Here is a 24,715-nt window from a genome sequence, read left to right on the forward strand (position 1 = left end):
CAGTGAAGATTCAGTCTAGTTACCACTCATATATCTAACTTTTTCTTTCACTCCTCAGAAACCTTGCGCAGGGTGCCTTAGACTTGAGAACCAGGTAGATCAACAGAAAGACACATGTGACTTGCTGAAATAAACTTTTGTGTTGAGAAAAGACTAAAGACAGCATGTCCTGGGCACTTTGCAGTGTTTGTGAAGCTGGGCAAGGTCAGTGCCTGCAATCCCGACCCCATCTGGTACCCTGCCGTTCAGAGGCTTGATCCATCAGGATCCTTTGTAGTTCTTGCAGACTAGGATGCTTTTGTTTCCCATAAAAAGAAAATCTAAAAATGGTTACATATTATATTCTTTTGTCTTTTTGTATCTGTCAGGGTGGTGTGTTTCTGTATGATCTAATTGTTAGATGCGATGCACGCATTTAATGTGTTTTTTTTTTTTTTTTTTTTACTACTTCCTGTCAGGGAATTATTTCCTCTGCGATCTGATGCTACACATGCCCGTCGACAGCCGCTGACAAATAGAGATCACGGCTGCTGCTCCCCACTTGCGCTTCGACTCTTTCTCACACAAGCCAGCAGAGAGACGTGCCATTTTGTGTGGGCTTACACTGACTAAATTCAGGTTTTCTTTTCGGATGTGCCTGCTTCTTTATCGACAGAATGCTTTTTATCCTAAACTCATTTTATAATTTTTTATTCTCCTGCGTTTTCTTTCTTTGAACACGTGTCTACGAATATGCTGTATGTTAGGAGGTCAGATTGTTTGTTTGTGTTTTGCTTATTTGTACATTTAATGTATATTTACATTTTCCATGTTCATGTTTTGTCAGAACACACAGTATTGATAATGTGAAATTTCTGTATTTCATACAGTGTCAAGCTTTCCTGTTTTTGTATGTTACCTCCTTGTAATTTTCCACAAATCTCCTATCTTATCTGTTTCCTTTTCCGTTAAACATCTGTTCAGCTTCTGTCCGTGAGAAGCATCCTCACAGCCCACAGGATAGCCTCTCTGTGAACCTCCCGGTTTTTTCCCTTTGTCAGACCTAATAATTGAATGACATTAATACTGGCAGTGAAACCTTCTCAGTAGTAAGTCCTGTAACTCAGATGCTTTACAATCAGAATGAACCAACAAAACCCATCCCTGAAATTACCAGTTAAGAGATTAAAGCCACCTTCCTTAGTTGTGTTAATACTTATTTGGGTGTCTTAATACCCCATGGTTAGGGTATAATTATGACCCACGTGTTCCAAATGCACGTCCCCGTCCCCATGAAACAGAAAGGGGGGGGGGGGGAGAGAGAAAATGCTATTCGTTAAGTCTCAAGGAGCAAATGGGGGGTGCTGGAATAGCAAGCATTTCTCCGTTTGGTCGCTTTAAGTATAATTAGTGTGACGAGTCAGCCATCCGTGTTTCTAATTCATAATTTCTAGTCTACGTGTGGTGTGTTTGGGTGACCCTGCCGGGATCGTATAGGCTACTTAGCAGTTATATTGTCTTATACAGCCACACGCTTTTTTGATGCTCGGTGATGTATCCGGTGCTTCAGAGGCAGTCCTGCTGATCACTTCGGATCTTGGCTGCGGTTAATCAATGTAACTCTAGGTGTAAGTTACGGTGCTCGATCGGGAGGAGGAGCCCTGGGCATGCTCGCTCACGGCCCAGCGTCGGGAGCGTGTGAGACGGACAGGCTCGGTGACTGAGCCCCGGGGAGCTGTCCGTTTCAGAACCGCCGAAGCGGTCTGGGTCCTGTCCACTCGGATCCGCAACAAGACCGCTTTGCCGAATCAGGACTATGCGGCAGGCAGCCGGCGATCGGTTACAGCAGCACTTCCCTCCGCTCGGTAAGTGTTTGCAGTGAACAGGTTCGCAGCTGGTTTTTGCGGGACTCCTGCACGCCGTGCTGAATGGATGGTACGTGTAATACGTAGTAATCCTGGCAAGGCGACCCTTCTTTGTCCTTTCCAACTTTGTCCTGTCGCTAACGCTTTCTTAAATAATGGCCATCAAAATGGCAAGCATGCATGGCTGCAGAGTTTCATGTAATATACTGCGTTTTCTTCTGTTATTGTAGGGTATTTGTGTCTACACAGGCTACTTTTTGCATTGCAAATCCGTGCGATAAAAGATTAGCGACGTTCGCCGCGGGGGTGGACTCCTCCTCAGTAACCCGGCGCTTATACTCTATATGACGAAAACGTGACAGTTACGATTTATAATAAATGAGGGCTCTTGTTAATCACCAGTTTTAGTCTTTTTATATGTTTTTTTATCGAACAATTGTGTGTGAAATTTACACATATTTAAATAGGTACTCCTTAAATGTACAATTTAGCTTTTAGTAGAATGGGACACGTTATACTTGGATTCTTAGGAATAATCCTAAAATATGATTTTAGGATTACCTTTTTTTTATTGTGTTAACATTTTCCTCAGAGTGTATTCCTGGTTATTATTAAATTTTGCCCAAAAGTACCTACAAAACACTGTTCCCGAGTAAATCATCCCGGTCTGTTCCTTGTAAACAAGCTTCTGGAGGCTGATGTTTTGTTTGAACTTACAATGCTTGTATCCAGATTGCACGTTTTGCCATCTGTGACTCAGAGTCTCTGTAGTGGAATGTTAGCATGTTGACAAGGTTGTTGCTTCCTGTTCGGGGCTGGCTCTCAGAGCCTTTGATAAGATTCACAGAAGGAAAGCTGAAGGTTTACGAGACAGGATTTGGGACTGGGCACGTCATTATGTTCTGCTGGGGGCTGATTCAAACTCATGTCCTCCATGTCTCACTGTTTAGCGGATTGTGTGCTACATGTTTACTGTTACGATTGCCATCATTTACTGCATTCTTGGAAGGGATGAGTCTGCTGGTTTGCCCAGGGCCAGTTATAGGCCTGGCTAGCTGTGTAGCACTTGGCTTCTGGCCTAGGACATCTCCGATGACTGTGCTGGTTGCCGCGCCGTTGTGCCACTGGGGGAGAGGAACGGCAGTGAAGCTCTGCTTTCCCAGGACCATGTCGACCTGCCTGGTCCGTCTTTGCTGTCCACTCAGTCAGAGTGAAGCGAATAAACCAGCATCAACACAACACATTTAGTTCACTTTCATGCAGTGTAGGTATTTCTCCACCATCCATCCCTCCATCCATCCATCCATCCATCTTCAGACTGGGAATGTCCTCTTAAACATTGCCTCAGTGTAGTTTGTCAATTTGCTGGGGGTTTTGACTGATGGCCTGTTTTTTCCTGTTTTCTTGGGGCTCAGCCTGATGAGGCCAGCTGACCTGCAATCCCGTGTCTTACCACCGGGGCTGGAAGCTGCATCCTCTTTGCCGCTGCTCTCCTCCTCCCACTCTCTATTTGTTTCTCTTCCCACTCTTTATATTCTTTTGTTCTCCGTCTTCTACCGTCCTTCTCAGTATCTGATTATGCCGTTCCTTCCTTTTTGTTCTCTCTCTCTCTCTCTCTCTCTCTCTCTCTCTCCTCTCTCTCTCTCTCGCTCTCTCTCTCGTTTCTGCCCATGCTGGAATAATGCCCCCTGACACCGCTGTGTGATGTGACACCTAGCTGCATTGCCTGTGATGATGCCACCGTTGATTTAAAACCGGGAAATTTGGAGTGAATGTTTATTTGTTTGTGTCCAGATTAGGTCTGTTGCGTGTCCCTGGTCACTTTGAATGAAACGAAAGAAAATTGTGCAGCTGAAGTGGTTTGTAATCTAGAGTAAATAGCTGCAGTTTTGCATCTCTGCTAGTGGGATTCGTTTGATCGGTTTCATGTCAACTTGCACAATTGGCTCAGGCTACCCATCTGCTCCACTGTGTGAGAAGAATTCACACGTAGCAAAAGCTGTTAGAATTCATCAGAAGTCTGTTGTTTTTGCTAAAAGTCTACTTTGTTTGCAGAGAAGTAAAAGTGGTCTTTGCTCAACACAATGGGTGGCAAACTGAGACAGTTTTCTTTCTGTGTAAACCTTTTCAATGGGTACTATTTTTTAAGAATAATATTCACTTTAAAGTCGCACACAGCCAAGTGTCAAAACCCAAGGCGGGATGGTGGGGGGGTGGGGGGGGGCAACTGGCAGGCATTTCTGCCATTTGTTCAGCTGTGAATTCTGCTCTGTAGCTGCTGTTAGTGTTTCAGCATTTCTGCTGCTCTCACGTGGTGTCTGGGTCCCATCAGAATTCAGAATCCATGCAGCTTTTCACCTTATTGTGCAAAGTATTGAGAAACTGTTTCCTTTAAGAGGCGTGCAACTGACATTTATCGATTCTGGAATAATACAGTGATTGATTAAATTATAAGCCATTACATGTGCTCCAAACATATTCAGATTTAATGTGTTTTAAAGGATGCTACTGCAGGTCGATCCAGTAAAGACTCATTGTTATTTACCAGACAGATCCCTGAAGCTGCACTTAACAGCTTGTAAGGACGCACTTTAAATAAAGACAAAATCGCAGGAACGCCGGGCTGCTCGAGGATGAATGTGTTACTCGGGAGCTGGAGTTAGTTCACAGCAGACTGCAGTGAGCTGAAGGAAATGCGTGGTGACATGTCAGCCAGCGAGTTCATGCAGCGACTGTCCCAAATCGCGCAGCTGTTTGCCGCAACTGCAGAGGTTCCATCATTTCTTCAAGCGATCAGCATAATTATGGAATTAGAATATTATAATTTAATTGGACGAAAATCAAACTTTAGGAACTGAAGAGGCTTTTTCTTTCTCAGTTCTGTAAAATCACAGCATTTTTGGTACTTATAGCATTTATCAGTGTTGATACCAAGCCGGGTCACTTTCAGTGGTGACATGAATGGGCCTTTTTCATTAGTCCTAATTAGCAAGAGATCCAGACTGTGGTTGATGCCTCTCAGAGGGAAGGAGGAGGACACGACCACGTCATTTACCATACTATGGAGAGATATGGGTCTATAACCATGCAGTCACATGGCCCATCATTTACTGGTTCTTTAAATTTACTTTTTAAACATCCCGTGTTTGAGGATAAAGCTCACATTTTGTTTTGTGAATTTAGTAAGGAAAGGTCAGCTGTATACCCCAGTTATTTTCAGTGACCTTCTCTCTCAGTGCTGTCCGAAGAGAGGCTTTACGTAACATTCCAAAGGATGCACAAACCCTCTTGGTTGTGACTCTAACTTCTTGATCAGATATATTTCTAAGATGATGGCGTTTATGGACTATGTGGGCTTTTTAAGTCGGCAAAGGTTGTTTCTGCAGAGGGGGTACGCGTGTTGAACCGGAGGCTGTCTCCTTGCAGAATACACCTCGCATGCACACGTCGCCTCACGTAGCTATCGGACGCTGTGTGACGTGCACTTGGTGTCACCGCGGCTGTCCGCCGGTCGGGCATGATACTGAGCTGAAGGCCCCCATGGGAAGTGGTGTGTTGTGGGACCATTCACAGCTTGGCCTGGGGGGGGGGGGGGGGGGGTCGTCACAGCTTTTATCAGCATAGAGGGATCATAATCGAGCCTCATCCACCAGCAGAACACTAGGGTGAACTTCTAATGCCTCTTTAGCTTCTAGATACTTCAAATTATTATTTATTATTTGATGCACTATATATGACGTTTCTGCTATGATTCCTCCTCTTTCATCAATGATGTTTCCAGAGCTGGAACAGGAATACCCCCCCCCCCCCCCCCTGTTCTACTTCTGTAACACATTTTTTTGTGGCCCTCAAAGGTTCAGTTCATGATGTAGAGTATGAATGTAGGACATGGGCGCTGTCTGTAATACTCATACAATAAAATGAGCTCAATCCATAAGATCTTGTCTGCACTGTACCCCTGAGTTCGTGAGAGGATTCACATTCTTGAGAGGATGGTTGTAAAGTCATAGACAGATATCTAGGAAATTGCAGGCTTACAATAGCTGAACACACACATTTTGGTAGTAAAAAGACATTTAGAGAGTAACAATAAATGATAGACACAATAAACAGCAACGGCAAATTAGAAACAGCAAAGAATGTCATATAAAAATATTTCACAGAATTACGCAGTAATGGCTTTGGTTGTTATACATTCAGACAGCTCCCCCCTCCATAGGGTGACTAGTGGTACAGTCTAATGACATGAAGGCAGGAGTGACCTAATATAGAGTCTCAGTCCCCACAACATTACACTAGTGGCCAAAATTGTTGAAATACTGCCAAATTTTTAGCGGATTACATTACAGAACTTTATTCATCTGTTGCTCCAGTTTCTTATTCAATTGTCCAGTGATTGATTTTTCAAATATCTTACACTTGGACGATTGATTAAGCAGCCACTAGTGTAGGCACTATGTTTTAAGTGAGTATTGGTGAGTAATAGGTGTTATGTGTTTGCTCAGAGTAACATGGTCTGCTAGTGATCGTCAGCATTGTCAGGACATTAGCTGCTGCTTAGGCCTCGTCTCAGCCCCTGTCTTGTGCTTTTCTGCCCAGCGCATGCCAGGGTGCCCGTTCCCCGCTTCTCCCAGCATGCTCTCTGGCCAGCAGCCCACCCCGGTGCTTCATCATTCATGGTTTTGTCCTTAGCGCATGCAGCCCTCTCCTTGGCCACCTGTATGCTGATGGCTCATTCAGGCGATGCACAGCCACGGGTCGGGTTTGACACTCAGGTGGTACTCAGCTGCCTCATCGGGATTCTTGCCAGTTCAGCTAAGCCCAGTCTTCTTGGCCTGGCGCTTGAACTGTAATGAATACCCAGTCAATGTAATGGTACCACCGTGGTGTCATGTGATCTGATTCTGTGGGTAATGGGGGTAACATTAGGGCGAGGATTCACAGGGAATACACAGAGACACCTTTTTATCTCCACCTTCTGTCATTTGGGGCTGTTCTGAGTGCTTGGTTCATGGGGATTTTTCAGCCCAAGGGGCTGCAGAGGTGCTGAGCTGTGAGAAATGAAGGCTGGAATCGTTTTCTTTTCTGTGTAGAGTGAAGTAGTTTTCTGACAGCCAGTGCTCAGGCTTACATGCTTTTTTCTGGCTTTGTGTTCATGCGAGTTGCACGTCTCTCTGTTTCACTGGCTTTGCTCTCAGTGGTTTCCCTCCGACCTTTTATTCCTTTTGTAGACACTCACAGCTGAACTACTATTTGCCATCTGTTAGCCTAAATTGGCTAATTTGCACGGTCTGGGTGGACTGCTGTGAGACTGGGGGGCTGTGAGGATTGGCTAATATTCTGAGCCGGGGGGGTGGTGCTGTATGGTGCGAGTGGCAGTTGGGCTGGGGGACGAAGCTTGGATCAGAGTCAGACAAGTTGATAGATCGTCGGAGGTAAGGAAGGGGGGACAAAAAGAGGCGCTAAGTCACAGAAGAGGCGTGAATCCAGAATGGATGAGCCAGCAGTGCAGAGCGGAGCACTGAGACCTGGGAGAAAAGGCTTTGACTTGGGGCAGGGAAGGAGAGGGGTGTCAGTCCTCAGTGCTTCCATAGCTGCTGTTCTGGATCGGGTGAGTGGACAGATACTGTTAGTCAGTTAGGAATTCTCTGAGGTAATGTTATCTGGGCTGTCTGGGTTCCTCTGCATGTGTGAGTGGGGGAGAGAGCAGTGGCAGGGAGTCTGGTTACTGTGAGAAAGGAGGACTTTTACTGTTCTTATTAGTGTCAGCGGGAGTGTGTGTGTCAGTGAGTGTCTGTGTCAGCGTGTGTGTGTGTCAGCCTGTGTGTGTGTTGTTGTGAGTGTGTGTCTCATTGCGAGTATGTGTGTCAGTGTGAGTGTGTCAGCGTGTGTGTGTGTGTCAGCGGGAGTGTGTGTGTCAGTGTGTGTGTATCATTGTGTATGTCAGCGTGAGTGGGTGTCATTGCGAGTGTGTGTGTCAGTGTGAGTGTGTGTCATTGCGAGTGTGTGTCAGCTTGTGTGTGTCATTGTGAGCGTGTGTCAGAGTGAGTGTTTGTGTGTCAGCGTGTGTGTGTGTCAGCGGGAGTGTATGTGTCAGTGTGTGTGTGTCATTGTGAGCGTGTGTCAGAGTGAGTGTTTGTGTATCATTGTCAGTGTGAATGTGTGTCAGTGTGAGTGTGTGTCATTGCGAGTGTGTGTCAGAGTGTGTGTGTGTCAGCTTGTGTGTGTCATTGTGAGCGTGTGTCAGAGAGTGTTTGTGTATCATTGTCAGTGTGTGTGTCAGCGTGAGTGTGTCTCATTGCGAGTGTATGTCACTGTGAGTGTGTGTCAGTTAGTGTGTGTGTCACAGTGAGTGTGTGTATCAGCATGTGTGTGTGTCATTGTTAGTGTGTTCACGTGTATATGTGTGTGTCAGTGTGAGAGTGTGCGTGTGTTAGCGTGAGTGTGTGTGTCTCAGCATGTGTATGTGCGTGTATCGGTATGTGTGTGTTAGCATTTTTGTAATTATTACATTGTGGGGACTAGATTTCCCCACAAAGTGATGAAGACCTGTAACCTTTTATCTTATGCAGGCATGTGTGTATGTGTGGGTGTGGGAGGGAGAGTGTGAGCTCACACATTCTCTAGTCTTCGCTATGCCAGTCTTTGTCTCTTTATACGTGTGCTTCATGTTAACATTGTTCTGGTTTATTTTATCTCCTGGGTCTGCTGTGTCTCGGTATGTATGGTGTAGGTGAGCAGTGACTTCACTACTGTCACTGAGAATCGTGCATGAACTGTCTTCTAAAGGTGCGAACATACTGGGTGTCCCAGCACCCTGACACCCTAAAGGGGCAGCGTGGGGCTCCCTCTGAACCATGCTGCTGGGCAAAGACCCCCCTACCCCTTGAGGTGACAGAAGCATTGTGTCGTCCATTGAGTTCAGGCAGGTCACTCCATAGGGGAGTAACACTTGATCGGCAGGCACACTAAAAAGCCGCCCCCCCCCCCCCACTGCTTGAAGGACCCCATCATTGTGTTGGCATCTGCTGGTGCCTGCAGGGAACTAGGATGCCTCCTGTAAACAATGAGACACCAGGGTACTCCTGTCAGTGCCTGCATCTCTAGGCGTCTGTGCTTCTCGGTCAGTGTGTTTGCTGCAGCACACGTTTTACAGAACGTACTGAATGCAGCAATCAGTAGGTAAACCTCTTCTCAAATTTATATAAGTATCTGTCTTTTTAGTGTTTCTGTCTGCAGTGGCTGTTCAGCTCGGCATCAGGGGTGCTCTTGCTGCCCTGCAGCGTTGGCTGCGTCGCCGTGGTGCAGAGTCATCGTGCAGCTCCTTGAGAGGAGTGGGGGGTGCAGATGGTGTGTGCTCGCCCCATAGTTAGTCACCACAGCAGTGCATCAGCCTGCAGTCTGATTTCTTTCAGATTAATGCGTTTGGAAAGCTCTGGTTTGTGTGTCCTGTGTGGGACTCTGTTTTCATCCTAAACCTAGGAATGAAACACAAAGAAAGCTTAGCCCCCTTCACTGCAGGCAGTGGGGGGGTCAACTCAGGGACAGTAGGGGCCCAAGGGCTCTGTGGAGTCAGAAATAGGTATTTACTGCACCTCCACTGAGCTGGGTTCACCTGTCCTGTGTTGTTTCCGTAAGCCCCGTAATCCTGTTACAGCTCTCAGCTGTTACGTGGGAATCAAATACAGACCCAGCTCCTATAAGTTAGTAGAGTTTTTTTTTATGTTACATCCTCTTTTTTGCCATCTTACCTGGGCAATAACGACTCTTTGGCTAGATAGCAGTGAGGAATGTCGCTAGGAATCTATAAATTGCAAAATTGGGACTTCATCTCTCTGTTTACAGCCAAATGACTCGCTGATTGGAGAGTGATCTCAGACTATGGGTGAACTTTAAGGAGAATGTAAAGCAGAGAGAGGCAGAGGCAGTGAGTGATGATGGCCCACGAAGGAGCCTGCATGGAGGTGGCATGTCTACTTTTTTCTTTTGTCTTGTTGGGTCCCATTGGTTTGAAGTTCCACATTCATACAAATACTCATAACGATGACTGGACCTGAGAGAGTGTTACTAACTGTATAATGAGGTTTTAGCATCCTCAGAGGAGACCAGTTGGTGTGATTAGATGTTTGCTGTGTTTCATGCTTGCTCTTGCTCTCAGTATGTGGGTTTTACGCATCTCCCAGCGTTCCTGTGGGTTTCCTTCCCATGGTCCAAAGTCATGTACTTAAGATGAATCTTTTCATTGTTCTGTGTGTGTATGCTGCACATCCATTTTTGGGTAGATAGTAAAATGTTCATCATTTCTTAATTCCATGTTCCTAGGGCCTCTGGGCTTGCGTAAGTGTTTGTACGTCAGCCGCTAGCTCCTTCACCTGAATTCACCACTGACTTTATAGTGGCTATATTTAGCATGGAAAGGCGCAGGCCAGATTGCAGCTGTCAGTCCAGGACCAGCCAGAATGGCTCCCATATCTTGCGAGCTGAGAGGTGGTACTTACAGCACACAGTATTTAGTACTTCACTGACCCCTGAGTCCGTCCTTAGACCCATCAATGGTTTTATACGTTCGCACAGGCTTATTTCAGCTGCTCTCTCCACTGTTCCCCAGAACAGTGTTTCACTGCTCTCAGAAGCACCATCTCTCGGTCTCTCTGTCACCGATGATTCACTGCTCATCTTATATTGACTGAAACGTGGAATCTACTGCACCAGTGATACATTAATGCATTAATGTTAATGTAAAGTCAAGCAAACAAAAGACAGAAACCTTTTAATTGATGTAGTAGTAGTAGTTAGTTTTATTATAATTAATTTAATGAAGCTACATTATATTTATTATTAAAGATACTGCAAACCAAAATGTTTTCTAAAAAAAAACCTTGTTTTGCCTTGACATTGCCTTTATGTTGACAGGTTTATGTTCCAGCCAAGCGATGATCTAATAATTATACTAGTTGTACAAATCTTAGCAAAGCTTTCGGTCTTTTCCCCTGGTTGGCAGTGGTGTGCCTCTGCTTCTTGCGAGTGTTAAGGTATCATTATCAGCTTTGTCTAGGTACTTGTTAATATATCTTCTGACTGCGAAAAAACGTATAAAATATTATTTGGTTACCAGTAATATGGTTATAAATATGTATCTAGGGCTTATGTAGCACTGTAGTTATAGTTGGGTGTGATCGTGCTTTGACGGTGATGCTCTGATGGTGATGCTTTGATGGTGTTGTGATGGTGATGTTCTGACGGTGTTGCTTTGACGATGATGCTCTGATGGTCATATTTTGATGGTGATGCTTTGATGGTGATGTTCCGATGATGGTGCTCTGATGGTGAGGCTTTAGTGGTGATGGTCTGATGGTGATGCTTTGATGGACCCAAGGGAACCAAATAAGTTTGAGCAAAGGGAACAAAGCAAGCTGAAGGACTGAAGGTTTGCCCTACTGTCACTGAGGCCATGTCGCAAGGTGGGAAGATCCAGCTATATGTAGAGGTGTGCTCAGTTCCGGAGGAGGTGGCCCACATGCCTGAGGATGTGGAATTTGCAGACCCTGCCATAGTACAGAGAGCAGACGTCCTGCAGCACGACAGACACACGTCTATTCCTAAGCTCTGATGGTAATACTGTGATGGTCATTCCCTGTTGGTGATACTCTGATGATACCTACCACATGCCTCGCCATAATACGTGCAGTAGGCATGTTAATCCAGAGCTGGTCTCAGTTTTATACATTCATTTGATGAAAGAAATTTGGGCTGCAAGATTCCATATCATTGTTCCTTTTGCACTGTTAGCCTTTAGGTCCCACATCCACATCCCTGCCCACTAACCTCATGTAGTAATTTTGAGCAACATTAATAGTTCCCCACCTTCATTTGTCCATTTTACAGAAGTAGGTGATGCGAGTAAACATTAAAGTTCTGTGTACAAGAAGGCCTCTGAAGTTATTTAGAGATAAGTCAGGCATACTTTCTCCATGATCCTTCAGTGTTTGTCTGCATGTGTGGTTTGGGCTGTGTGTGGTAAACGACATGTGTGGGAGTATAAGGAAGACAGATTAAGGATAAGCCCTCTGTTTTATCTGCAGTAAAGCTGGTGTTCACCACTTCTTCCTTCCATGCTTCATACTACTACTTGTCCAAATAGAGTGGGCCCTCCCCTACTGTCCTAAAAGTATGTGAGGTATTATGAGTAAATGAAAAGCTTCTTTAGAAACCAATAAGTGGATCAGCTGCAAAAGGTGGTCAGAGATGCTCAGCCACTAGGGTGTGTTGTCATTGCCAATTGACATGTCTGTTCCTCCTTGCCCTGACAGGTAGGATGAAGATGAGGGGCCTGTCTGGGAGGGAGCCCGGGCCTGTAGTTCTCCAGCACTCTTCCCCAGTGGTGTCTGCATATAATAATCTGGACACAGATGAGAACCAAGAACAACAATAAAAACAGGAGCCAAGGGAACCAAATAAGTTTGAGCAAAGGGAACAAAGCAAGCTGAAGGACTGGAGGTTTGCCCTACTGTCACTAAGGCCATGTCCCAAGGTGGGAAGATCCTTCAGCTATATGTAGAGGTGTGCTCAGTTCCAGAGGAGGTGGCCCACATGCCTGAGGATGTGAAATTTGCAGACCCTGCCATAGTACAGAAAGCAGACGTCCTGCAGCACCACAAACACACGTCTATTCCTAGCTCCCCACAGGCCTTGCACAGTGGCATCAGCAGTAGCCACAACCCCACTACTTCCAAATCTCCTTCCAGACACTCGGTCAGTTTCCAGCTGCACTCAGCAGGTGATCCCTCTGAGCCTTCTACTTTTCATAGGCAGAGATTGCACTATGACTCTACAGGTCACTTGCCTTCTCTGCTGCATCCCAGGACCAATGGTGCGAACTTACTTGTATGTACACATTCCTCAGAGTCGGACAGCGTGCCGGACCCTCAGTCCCCCACGGCCTCACCCTGGATCACCACCCCGACCACCCCAACTAGGGGACACAGTTCTTGTGTGGTAGCAGGAGTGGATGATGGGAGAAGGTCTGTTGTGACCTTCAGCTATATTGAGAAGGCCAATGTGAAGTCTGTGGAGAGTCCTCAGAGTGTTTTGAATAATTACCTCAATAGATCTTCAGAGGAGAAGCGAATGTCCAACCACCACCAGAAGAGGCTGAGCGAACCCATCGGACAGGATGGCAGAGATTCTTCTTGCCCTTCTAGCCCCAAGGTCTCTAACCTGGCCTCAGGAACCCAGCAGACCATGTCCCCAAATTTTCCCTGTGCCACCACTGAGTCTATTGCCCGAGCTGCCACCCACCGTGCTATGAAGGAGGTCGGTTCACCAAAACTTTGGCGCAGTGTAGACAATGTGCCAGACCATCCTGGAAGTAAACCCGAGTCTCAAGGCCAGTCTCGATCCAGCTCACCTGTCCTGGGGAGTGGTGCCAGTACCCTAGCTGGCACCTCCTCGATGGACTTGGAAAAGAGCACATTCGGGTATGCCTTGCCTAAGAGCCCTGCCAGTGATAAGCTGCTTGCCGACACTCAGCAAGCAGCTGTGTCCCAGGGAAACCCTGACCAGAGGATGGGACCTGATAGTCCCAGATCAACGCTCAAGTCAACCAAGGCCTTGCATGACAAGTCTTCAAGGGTTAACAGTCAAAGCTCTGGCAACCAGAGCCACAGCCATGATACAAGCAATGGCCCATTCTCAGTTCACAGGGTCAACTTCAAACCTGGAAACTCTTCCACCCAACTGGCTAGAGGGGCAAACCAGCTAAGTGGCAGAAAGGGTCTCTCTCCAGCTAACAGTCCTGAGATGGCCCGCAAGTTAGCTGAGGAGGCCACCAAACTGTCTACCCTTTTCAAGGAGGGCAGATACTCTCCAACACAAATCTCTTTACGAGGCTCAGACAGCCCCACATCTGAGCGCCAAACACAGGAAATTCAACAGCACTCTCCCTCAAAGGATCATGGGTCACCGGGACCATGGGATGTCAAACTCGACTTGAACATCCCCATCCACGTCCCCTCCAAGTTGACGAAGGCCCCCCAGAGTACTGAACAGTCTTCAGGAGGAATTTTTCCACTCTTACTGGAGACTGACGCAGGCTCGTTAGGCCTTCAGAGGAAAGAGCAAAGGGAAGGTGGTGAGGCACAGCCATCAGATGCCCACAACGCACGGTCACCTACTATACCTGCTCAGCAACCCAGGACTAGCTGGTGCAACACAGATATAACGTCAGACCCCATTAGAGATCACATCCCACATGCTGCTGGTAGCCCCACCCTGTACCACTATCAACCCTCCCAGTATCTGGGAGGTGGCAGGTCCCCCACCATGAGCAAAAAGCGCATCTCGAAGCATGAATGTGAGCTGAAGAAAAGCCCAGATACTGCCAACCAGATCTGCTTAGGCAGGACTCCCAATGTGGAATCTGCCCTAAGCACCCAGCTTCACAGTGGGGAGAAGATAACAGCAGGATGGGACAGCCTCAGACTGGACCACCAAGAGGATCCATATCCCTCCCCCCAGGGCCAACTGTTGAAGCAGACTGGGCAGCAGAAGAAGGAGGTTGTCTTAATTAACCCTCTGCAGGGGGCTCTAGCTGTTGACGTGGACCATAGTAGCTCCAGCATCCAGGTGAAAGAAGGGGATCAAAGTTCTGGTCTAGGGTCCTCCCGGAGCTCCAGTGCGATCACTGGTAGCTATGGAGATAATAGCATGCAAGACCGGGACTGCATCTCCCCAGAGTCCAACCAGTCTAACCAGAAGAGCACTGACACAGGACAGTCCAGCTCGGGAATGCAGGTGCGCAGTGCGGCTCATCACTTGATGTCCCTCTGACACTCCTAAAACACAGACATGTGTTTGTCTTCATATATTTGTGAGGACCATCCATTCATTTCTATGGGAAAAACCCTACCCAATTATGACAACCTTAACCCCTACATAGCCCTAACATTAACCATAAGTAACCAAACAAAAGACAAGACTTTCTGCATTTTTGTTTTTTAATTGCATTCACAGATTTTTATGAAATTGAAGCCTATATTGTGGAGACCTGAAAAATGTCCCCATGGCTGAAAAGTAACAAATTTTATTACATTGTGGGAACATTTGGTCCCCCCAATATGCTAAATACAAACACACACATGGCAAAGACTATTACCCTGGTTCCGCCGAACACGGTCTGCCCTGTGTGACCTGTTCGCAGTCAGTGTGCAGCAATCCCATCGCTGCACTGAGATCAGCTTTGCATGCTAAGCGGCTGTGAGCTGGCAGCCCCGTGTACTGAAACAGATGGTTAAGAGGAACGTGAGCCGCTCACCTCCCCACGCTGCTTTCCTTGCCTCACCTTCACTGTTACTCAACATGCAAGAAAATGTAGTTTTTAGGCTGATCTTTCTGTTTCAAGTGGGGTGCACTTCAGAATAGAGTCCTGACAAATTAATCATATATTAGTCAGTCTTTTTTTCTCCTTCTGATCCTGTGTAAATGTGTGTTTCAGTCTGATGGGGGCTCTTCTCCAGTGGGCCCTTCCCTGCACTCTCTACGAATCGCTCGTGCCAAGTGGGAGTTTCTGTTCGGTATGTCACCAGAGGACAGCGCCATCTCTGGGATGGAAGGTAGCTTTATCATTTCTCTGATCGGCTTGGATCTGGCGCCTTGCCTGACTGCCCTACACCCCCCCCCCCTCCCCATTGACTGTCCTCGAGAAGCGTGTTGCCAGCTTTACAATGTAAATGTAATCCAATTACATGCAGAAGCACCCCACTGTGACGTTGGTTAGGTGCTCGGGTCTGGAGATTAGCAAAGGTGGACTGTAGCCGCATTCACACACTGCTGCTGGAGAAGGTCATGCTCATTATCTTCCCACAGTGCTAATTCCTATGCAAAGTGTCCTGTGTGGAAAAATGTGACAGCAGCCTCTCCCTGTTCTTTATTTCATGCAGCCTTCTTACTAAACATCCTGCATAAAATCTGCCTTGCAGTCTCACTCCTCTGTTCACGCTTCTTTCCTAAAGATGTCCCAGACACCTCCATGACACCCTCTAGTGGTACTTCCAGTGAGCCACCTACACCGCCCAGCTCTCTGCCTCTAATGCGGCCCCCCCGCCAGATGGTTGGAGGAGATGCCTGCCTGCGGCTGGCGAACCACGAGGTGCAGCATGTGGAGGTCGAGCTCATGTCACCCCCTCCGGCAGCAGCCGACCCAGCGCCCAGGACAGGAATCATTCGGCGGACGCTCAAGTACTCAGAGACGGACCTGGATGCTGTGCCACTGCGCTGCTACCGCGAGACGGACATCGACGAGGTGCTTGCTGAGCAGGAGGAGGCTGACTCCGCCTTTGGCAGCAGCCCCCCGGGTGGGGCACCATATGCCCGCACTGATGGTGAGGAGGAGGAGGATGAGGAGGAGGAGGAGAAGGAAGAGATGGTCAGCTGGGCCAGCGTCAGGATGCAGGGGTACCGGAAGAGGCAGCACGCCACAAGGGAAGAGGATGAGGTGTTCAGCCTGCTGCTGCGGAGGTGAGCTGCACATGCACATGCACATGCACGCACTCATGCATGCACAAGCAGGCAGGTACAAACTTATTCAGGACCAGCAAACTCATACACCTCTAAGCTTGGGGATACACTTCAGAAGAGGGAAAAAACAATTTGTTTCCAAAATAAAGCAAGGTTCCCTCCTTCCATTTAGAAGCTCAATAATTTCCACGTTTATTTTAATCTGTTTTTATTTCCGTGAAATGATTGAGGATCTGACACTACAGTGTGACACTAGTTCTTTGTGGCCGAGATGGCAGGCAGTTCTGGCCAGTGCTCCCATTGACCCCTTGTGTCCCTGCACAGGCCGTTAGACAGCCAGCCTGATGAGCCGGGGCCACTCAAGTCACCTATCGCGGTGGGCAGCCCCAGACGGACGTCAGAAGACGGCCTGGACAGCTTCAGCCGCCACTTTGAGAGCATCGTGGAGTCGCACCGTGCCAAGGGGACGTCCTACAGCAGCTTGGACAGCGAGGACCTGCTCGTCTCTAGCCAGGCCATGTTCACCTTTGACCTGCCCACGCTCACACCTGAGATCCAAGGCCAGATTCGACAGAGTGCCCGGAGCATTTCAGAACTCGGCTTCGCACCGCTGGCCCAGAGCGAGCTGCCGAGTCGCTCAGACTCTGCTCCTGCGGTCAGCGACTCTGAAGGAACACAAGTAGCTGGGGATGGCATCTCAGGGGACAAGCCACCGGAGGGCGCCTCTGAACCAACCTCTCAGGAGATGCAGCCTGAGGCCAGGTGAGTGTCAGGCGTCAGGTCCCTGTCGTGCCTGAAGGTTCTCGGGCTCTAGGCAGGGGGCAGTGTCCACACTTTACGTTTTTATTTCAACCCTGTTTCCATCATGCTGAGATTCAGGAGCCGTCGTTCACTTTCTCTGTGATGATACTGAGCACGACTCTTCAAGGTGCTCCTCAGCATCAGCGAACCCTCCAACTGTGGGCTGGCTTGGCTGTGGCTCCTGGAATCTGTGCTCTTAAGCCTGGTTGAAACTTGGGGTGAAACTGAGGAGAAACACTCTGATTGTGCAGAACCCAAGGACACACACACACACACACACACACAGAACTCTTTCTGCAGGGACTTCCCTTTGGCTCTTATTTTACTGTAATTAACCGTCTCTTACCCCAAACCACCAATGTGAATAAACTTCTGAAAAGCCCAGACACTTCCTCAGTGATCTGTTCAAGATTTATCAGCTGGGGATGTCCCTTCATCATCTGTGCTTCAAGGGATATTTTCAAGATTAGTCTAAATCAGAAGGATGTGGCATTTATACCCCCACAGGCTCACGCACACACAGAGTGAGTGTCTGTCCGTTTCGCTTGCTGCTGTTTATGACAGGCAGCCCTGCCTAGTCTCAGAACTGTCCCAAACAGATGGCTGCAGGATTTAGCTCGGGCTGACATATGACTCTGAACATGTGTGTCATTATGGGAATAAACTCATTACGGTGCAGCTGGGCACTTTATCTCCGCATAAAGCATTTGCGTGTCTGGCTAAAATGTGACCCTTTGAAGTTGCTACGATTATTTACAAAGCTCACATGTTTTTATAAGATAAACCAGGAGACATATGGTGATGTAACTTGAATAGTAAAAAAAAATCTAAATAAAATTAATTGTCAGGATTAATTTGCAGGATGTTTTCAGTGGTGAGAGATTCCATTTAGGTGTGTTTCCGAATTGGGGAAGTAAGCTTGAAAAGTGGACTGAAGAGACTTCAAAATGTTATATTTAAGAATTAGCAGTAGGGGGAACCAGAGAGTCACAATTGTCGAGCATCTGCAAGTCAGAGTGAAAAAAGTGTTTTTTATAATAGCTTAAATTCTCTCTGGTGGCAAGGCAGTGTCTGTTTTTAGCTGCATGAAACTAGATTGCTAAGAACTGTGGTCTTATACTTTGACAGAGTAACATTGAATTAAGTCCAGATGAATGGAAATGTAGTGCATCAGTGAAGGCAGAGAACAGCATCGGCTGGTTCTGATGATGAGTGTGTGCTCCTGTCACACAGGGGTACCGGCAGGGTGACCTGCAGTATTGATAGTGTGAGGTTGCTGCCCTTTCGTTTTCGCCTTGTTGTCCTGCCTCAGGTTTGCACTTGCGGATTCAGAGACGTAAAGCTGACCCGTGCAGGCAATGGCAGAACCGCAGCAGTGTAGGAGCCAGAGGAAGCGCCTGTGATTGGCAGCTGGGGCCCCGCCCTTAATCCCGGGTGGCTGCGGTTCCAGGGCTCTCTCATGTAGCTCATGGAGGAAGAAAACGTACTTTCCTGCCATCATTCATCAGATCTGTGTCCTGCGGCCGTGTCTGTCTGGTTCTTTGTGTGAGGTGTGTGTGTGTGTGTGTGTTTATGTATGTATTACATTCTGGGGACCAAATGAAATAGAAACCTGTTATTGTAGCGCTTTGGGGACCATTTTTTGGCCACCACAAGGGGAAATATAATTTCATAAAAATCTGTGACTGCAATCAAAAAACTAAAAATGTCAAAAGTCTTGTATTTTGCTTGGTTACTCATGGTTAAGGTTAGGGCTGGGTGGGGGCTAAGGTTGCTATTGTTGGGATTAGGGTATTTCTCATAGAAATGAATGGAGCGTTCCTACAAATATAAGAATATAAACGTGTGTGTGTGTGCGTGTGTTTGAGCACACCCCACAATTAGTCAGCCTCCAGCTGTGCTGTCATGCTCTTTGCGTTTCCTGTAAACTAACCAATCAGATCTGAAGCCTGTCCAGCTGCACTGGGTCCCCATGGAAACCACAGATTAACTTCCTGCACCCTGTGATTTCAGAGTTTAAAATAGAAAAGAATTGAAAGAAGCAAGAGGCGTGAGGTCGGGCCCCTGCAAGTGGCATTGTCTGCGCTGCCTGGCTGCAGCCTGAGCTTGAAGGCCCAAATCTTGTCCAGAATTTGCCAGAGACATGCCAGAAGTCAGCAGCCAAACCTTCGCACATCCACTAATCTTTGTGACAGCTGCTTTGACTGCAGCAATGCGGCTGCATGAGGCTGAGGACTGCAGGGGCTTACATGGGGCCAGACAACAAACAGGCACTTTATTTTGTATCAAGGGAATCTGATAAGCTGGTGTAGCTGTAGTAGCAAAGAAGACTTAAAAAAATGTAAAAAATTGGTAATGCTTTTAATGCTTTACTTGACGGGGCACAAATACTTAGTAGTAACTACTGAAATACAAATCATGAACAATGTTGTATTATTCATTATTTGTTCCTTTAGTCATTACTTCACTAGTTCACAAAGGTTTGGAAAATTAACAAATATAGTAAAAAATATAGTAAAACCTTCAAATAAAAGGTCCATCACGATTCATTAATGATGAATGAACATGAGATCAGTATGTGGCTAAGGCCCTGTTCATGCAGTTGAACTGTTACCACCCTTAGACTGTTTCAACATAAGCTAAACATCGTGGCAATCATTATGGGGATTTATTGCGGGACCGCAATCGTTTTCACTGGGTGTTTCCGAGTAAACTTGCAACTGAGCATATAGATATATGTGTACTTGTAGATATATGTGTTTAATTTATCTTGTAAAAAAGTTTAATTTATCTTGTTTTTATGTATATCCACTTAGTGGGTTATTAAATTAGTTGTTGATTCAAATAGAAAGATCTGTAAAGTTTGAGAGAGAGAGAGAGAGAGAGAGAGAGAGAGCAGCCATAACAAGAGGAAATGTTACTTTTCCAACTGCCTTGAATAGCAGTGCTGGCAGTAGGAGTATGGGGGGGGGGGGGGGGGGAGAAGGGGAGCAGCAGAGGAAAAGTCACAGTAAGATCCTGCCAAGTTTATTTGGCCCACTGTGAGTGAAGGGGAAGCAGTGGACACTGGAAAAGTTTGCAGAGTGGGGGGAGGGGTCGAGAGACGCGGTCCTGGGGGAGACTGTGGAGGAGCAGAGTGACAGCGATCCAGGCAGAAGACATAGGGGACTGTGAGACACGGCGCAGGGGGAGCGAGGCACTCGATGGAGTGGATCTGAGCGGGTAGGAGGTGGAGGCAGACAGGCAGAGTGGCGTGAGCAGGGGGCCGGGTGTGAGGTGACCTGCTTTCCCTTGCATGGCTACCTCGCTGCTGTGCTGGCAGGGCAGGGCAGTGGATGTCAGGCAGCGGAGTGCCCCTCAGCAGCACACCCGCAGGTGAGTGAGGGAACAGCGGGTGGGACGCCCTATGCTGGCTGTGCCTCTTGACAGCTTGGCGGGAAGATGACTTGCAGTGATGCGGGTGCTAAACCTCAGAGGGTTTGTCACCTGCCTTTTAATCGGTAGCTGAAATCCTTATTTTCTGTACCAGCTCAGTGAACTTGGCAACTGTTCATTGTTGACTACGAGCACAGATGGGATGAAGAGCAGTTAAAGTTCAGCAGCAGACCTAAAAAACAGCACGGCCAGGCCCCCACTTCCTCCCTGGTCCCCTCCTGGCATCTGGGCCTGCTGCGACTTATGCTATGAAGTGTCAGGGATGGGATCTATTTATCTTAGTTTATGATATGTTCCGTCCCGGTTCTGGTCCGACCTCATGGCATTGCTGAGTGCTGAGAAGCATGTTGGACAGTTCTCTCCAGGTCTTCAGCAGTCTTGCCTCAGATCCAGCTATAGAACACACTCACTCTCCTGCTGCAACTGAAACTTTATCTTACCTAATGTCATCATGGTCTTTGTTGCAAGGGCATTGTTTGTCTAGTTTATAGTGTTCTTTTTCCCTGTGGAAGTAGACCTTATATTCTTTGTCATCTTGTCCTGCAATGTTTGTTTGTAATGTACTCTGCTGTATCACCTTACAGCATTTGCATGTGTTGAATGACTTTCACACAGTCACATGCAGTGTTGGTCATTTGAAGTCCAGAAGCTACAAATCCCAACCAAGATTTTGTTTCTACCGACCTGTTAAGGGCTCCACTGGTCGGCAGAGACAAAATTGTGCTCAGTATTTGTAGCTTCTGCACCTGAAATGCCCCCACTGGTTATGAGTAGTGAGAATCAATGGTTAGTCATTTTGGGAATCGTGCATTCATACTGAGCACTCCAGGGCTCCTTCCTGTCACCTGCAGCGGACCCCTGCTTTGTGAACTTGGATGGTTGTGAGGGGGGTAGGCTCAGGTGTGGGTATGGTACGTGCTCCACAATGGCTAAAACAAATGAGGAGGAGCAGTGTGTGAATGTATACACTCTTAAACACACAGTCCCAGGCTCTTGTGGCACTTTCTGACACAGCTACGTGTTACTGTAGTGTTTTCTTCTCTCTGAAGTGTGAGAAAGACACATATCACTGGATAGATCACATTGATTTTGGGTCAGTTTATTTGTAATCTCTGCCTCACTGTTACCCCAAAATGCTTAAAAGCGGGTGTTAGCAGACATTACAAATACTGTAAGTTTGACCCACTTAGTGTCATCATTGCAAATTAACTCTGTTCGGTTACCGGTCCCAAGGGTACCTGAAGGAGCGAGATCCCGCAGTATCCGAGGCCACAGAGGGAAATAAATAAGACAGGTGATGAGACAGAAAGAACAACCGGCGAAGGAAAAGCAGACAGGGTGTAGACGCCACTGACACTCAGGGGATCATAGACTTTCTCAATGATGACTCACAAATTCACAAATGAAGAATAGAGGATGTGTTTTGGCTGTTGGGACCACAGATTATGGCCAAAGGGCCTGTCAGTCATCATTCGAACAAGCAGCTTAATTTTTTTTTCTACTCGTGCAAACTGTGTCTGAATGGCCAAATGCTTTGGCTGTTGGTTGTGTTGAGGGAAGCATGTGAGGTGGGAGGTTATTTATACGGAAGCAGCGCTGATATGGCAGCGTGTTAGAGGCTGAATGTGACATTAGCATCTTCGCTACAGAGGGAGCAAAGGCAACCTGGATAGCAGCTTAAATATGCTTGGTCACTCATATCTCTGTTAGGGATTTGAGGTGACATGTTTTGTGTTCTTTTGTACTTCAAAATGTATAGCTATTGTTATTAAAGTACGTAAGAAGTGAACCTCACCATAATGGTTACAGTTATTTGCTGTATAGTCTCTCAGGAGCCTTCTGTTGGACCTCAGTACTTCTGATTCTAATCCAAGGTCACATGCCTGTAGGGAGTATTTGTGTGTGCTTTTTATCTTTAGGAATGGGCTTTATGTGAACATGAGCCTGGGACAGGGAAGCTGAAGATCAGTAACTTCATGTATTTTAAATGTATGTTTAAAGATAAGGCCAAACAAGACAAAGTAATCAGGCGTTTTTCACAAAGGGTAGAATGTGCTAGAATGTGTCTCTGCGCCTGTGAGCTCCTTTCCTCTTCTGGGGAGGTATTGCTAGTCCATTGTTTCAAGAATAAACAAGATAACTGCCCCCCCTGTTGTGTGTCAGGCTGTTCTGCTGGGAAGGGCTGATTGCTGAACCTTCAGGACTGGGGGGGGGGGGGGGTTGGGTGTACTCTGCCATATTTTCACACAAAGGAATTTAGGAAAGCTGGGAGTTTTTTGACAGAACGAGATCTTTGCCTGAAATGCCACAACACCCGACATGCTGGTGACCAGGTCTGAATGAAAATGTTCATACTTCCGTCGCCATTTATCGTTGTACTGAAAATGTTTTAGTAGTGTATGACTAAGAATACCCTAAATTTCTAATCTCACAGCATATTAAACAGTGTTTATTACTGATAAGAATAATCTTTTTTAACTGTAAGAGTTTATCTCTGGATATAATACTACGGACTGAATGCAAACAGAACTGGCAATTAAGCAAGTTTTGAAGTGTACGTGAGGCGGAGAGCTTAAAGATGTCCTCTAGAGTTTAAATACAACTCGGCGAGTAACTAAGGTAAATATGTGAAGGTCAGAGTCACCCCCCACCCCATTTAGTAGAACATAGCAGAGCTACAGCCTGTTTCTGGAAAGGCAGGGGGGGGGGTCTTGTATTCTGTTTTACTGCTTTTTTAAAATTCCATCTGTTTGTTTGCAATCAACGTATTTTTGGTGTATCATGTTGGCCCAGCGGCTGAATGACTTACATGGAGAAAAGCCGTGATAAAAGCAGGGGGGGTCGAAACAGGAAGGACGACGTGTGCAGCTTGGGGACTTGCTGCTCCCTGCTCACGGTCAGGGGGGAAAATGCTCAGCCGGGACCAGTGAATGTGAAACCGGAGCGGCCCGGTCCGGGTCCAGCTCAATGTTACCATCTGCAGTTTTCACATATTAACAAGCAAAATTTAATTTAAATGAATTACTTTAATGGCCTGGTTTTCGTGAAAGTTAAACTAGTTGTCTCTGTGGAGCAATATGCATTTAATAAATAATTTGAAAAGTACATAAATGTATATTGTTTGCAGTCTGTGTGCTGTCTTTGTACTGTGTTTTTGCATATGTTTATGTCTGTGCCTTTAATATACTTTGGTTCCATATGCAAACAAATATCCTCCTGGAATCAGTAAAGTATGTATTATAGTGTGTATTTTAATTTATACTGACCCTAGTAGGCAAAACACAGTAATTACGCTGACAGTGATACTAAAGAAAAGTTTTGACTGTCCACCTGTATGTATAGTATGTAGGTAAATGACAGTGTACTTATTCAAAGCCAAGCATGGCTGAACTAAGGTACTTCGTCACTATATAAAACAGAGGATATGAGACCTAATGTTTATTATAACTCAGTTTTGATAAAGTGTGCAGTTACTATGTTTTACCTTTGTACAACAGTACATTATATTACCTTCTACAGTTTTATATTAATGGTGTTATTTCTTTCACAAAATGATGGACAGTACAGTGTTTAGTAAAATATTAACAAACAAGTTATTAAACGGCTGGTAGTGATGGTGTGTCCTGAACAGAGGTTCTTTGCCTCGCTGGGCCTGCCCCCCACCCCTTCAAACTCTCCATCATGCTCCTGAACCCGTTCCTCCCTCTGCACGCAGAGAGAAGCCGGCCTGGCTGATGGTGGGGCCCAGCCCAGACCCAGAGCCAGCCGATTGCCTCCTCAATGGCAGCAGGTCGGACACGGGGGCCGCCAGGCGTCTCGCTAAGCGCCTCTTCAACCTGGATGGCTTCAAAAAGTCAGATGTGGCCCGTCACCTAAGCAAGAAGTAAGCTGTGGTGGGGTGGTGGGGGGTCTATGTGGGGACTGCCAGCCTGGGGGGATCAGCAGAGACTCCGCACCTGCCATGTTCTTGTGCTGACCCTAAGGGCGCTTGTTCTGTTCCTGAAGATAAAAGCACTCTCATAGTAAAGCTGCCACCTTTAAAGCCAAGCTTCAGGAAGTTCAGAATCAGGTTTATTGGCCAAGTGTGTGTGTGTGGCACACACAAGGAATTTATTTACGGC

General features: G+C 46.8%; 1 protein-coding gene across 8 annotated transcripts in view; it reads left to right on the top strand.

Moving 5' to 3' along the window:
• The window catches only part of LOC125739345 (uncharacterized), a 42,696-nt gene that overhangs the window by 3,290 nt on the left and 14,691 nt on the right, over nt 1-24,715 (top strand). The window contains exons 1-6 of one of the 8 annotated variants that reach the window (XM_049009363.1): nt 1,326-1,844; nt 12,155-14,636; nt 15,337-15,454; nt 15,854-16,358; nt 16,683-17,120; nt 24,310-24,477. In XM_049009363.1, the coding sequence (XP_048865320.1) occupies nt 12,366-14,636; nt 15,337-15,454; nt 15,854-16,358; nt 16,683-17,120; nt 24,310-24,477 (3,500 nt within the window). In that variant the 5' untranslated portion in view covers nt 1,326-1,844; nt 12,155-12,365. Of the gene's footprint in view, nt 1-1,325; nt 1,845-7,237; nt 7,456-7,477; nt 7,498-10,844; nt 11,306-12,154; nt 14,637-15,336; nt 15,455-15,853; nt 16,359-16,682; nt 17,121-24,309; nt 24,478-24,715 lie in introns of those variants that run through there. The other 7 variants (XM_049009356.1, XM_049009358.1, XM_049009360.1 and 4 more) reach the window with 7 other exon arrangements.

This window comes from Brienomyrus brachyistius, chromosome 3 (genome assembly GCF_023856365.1).
Source record: "Brienomyrus brachyistius isolate T26 chromosome 3, BBRACH_0.4, whole genome shotgun sequence".
In the NCBI taxonomy this organism is placed as follows: domain Eukaryota; kingdom Metazoa; phylum Chordata; class Actinopteri; order Osteoglossiformes; family Mormyridae; genus Brienomyrus; species Brienomyrus brachyistius.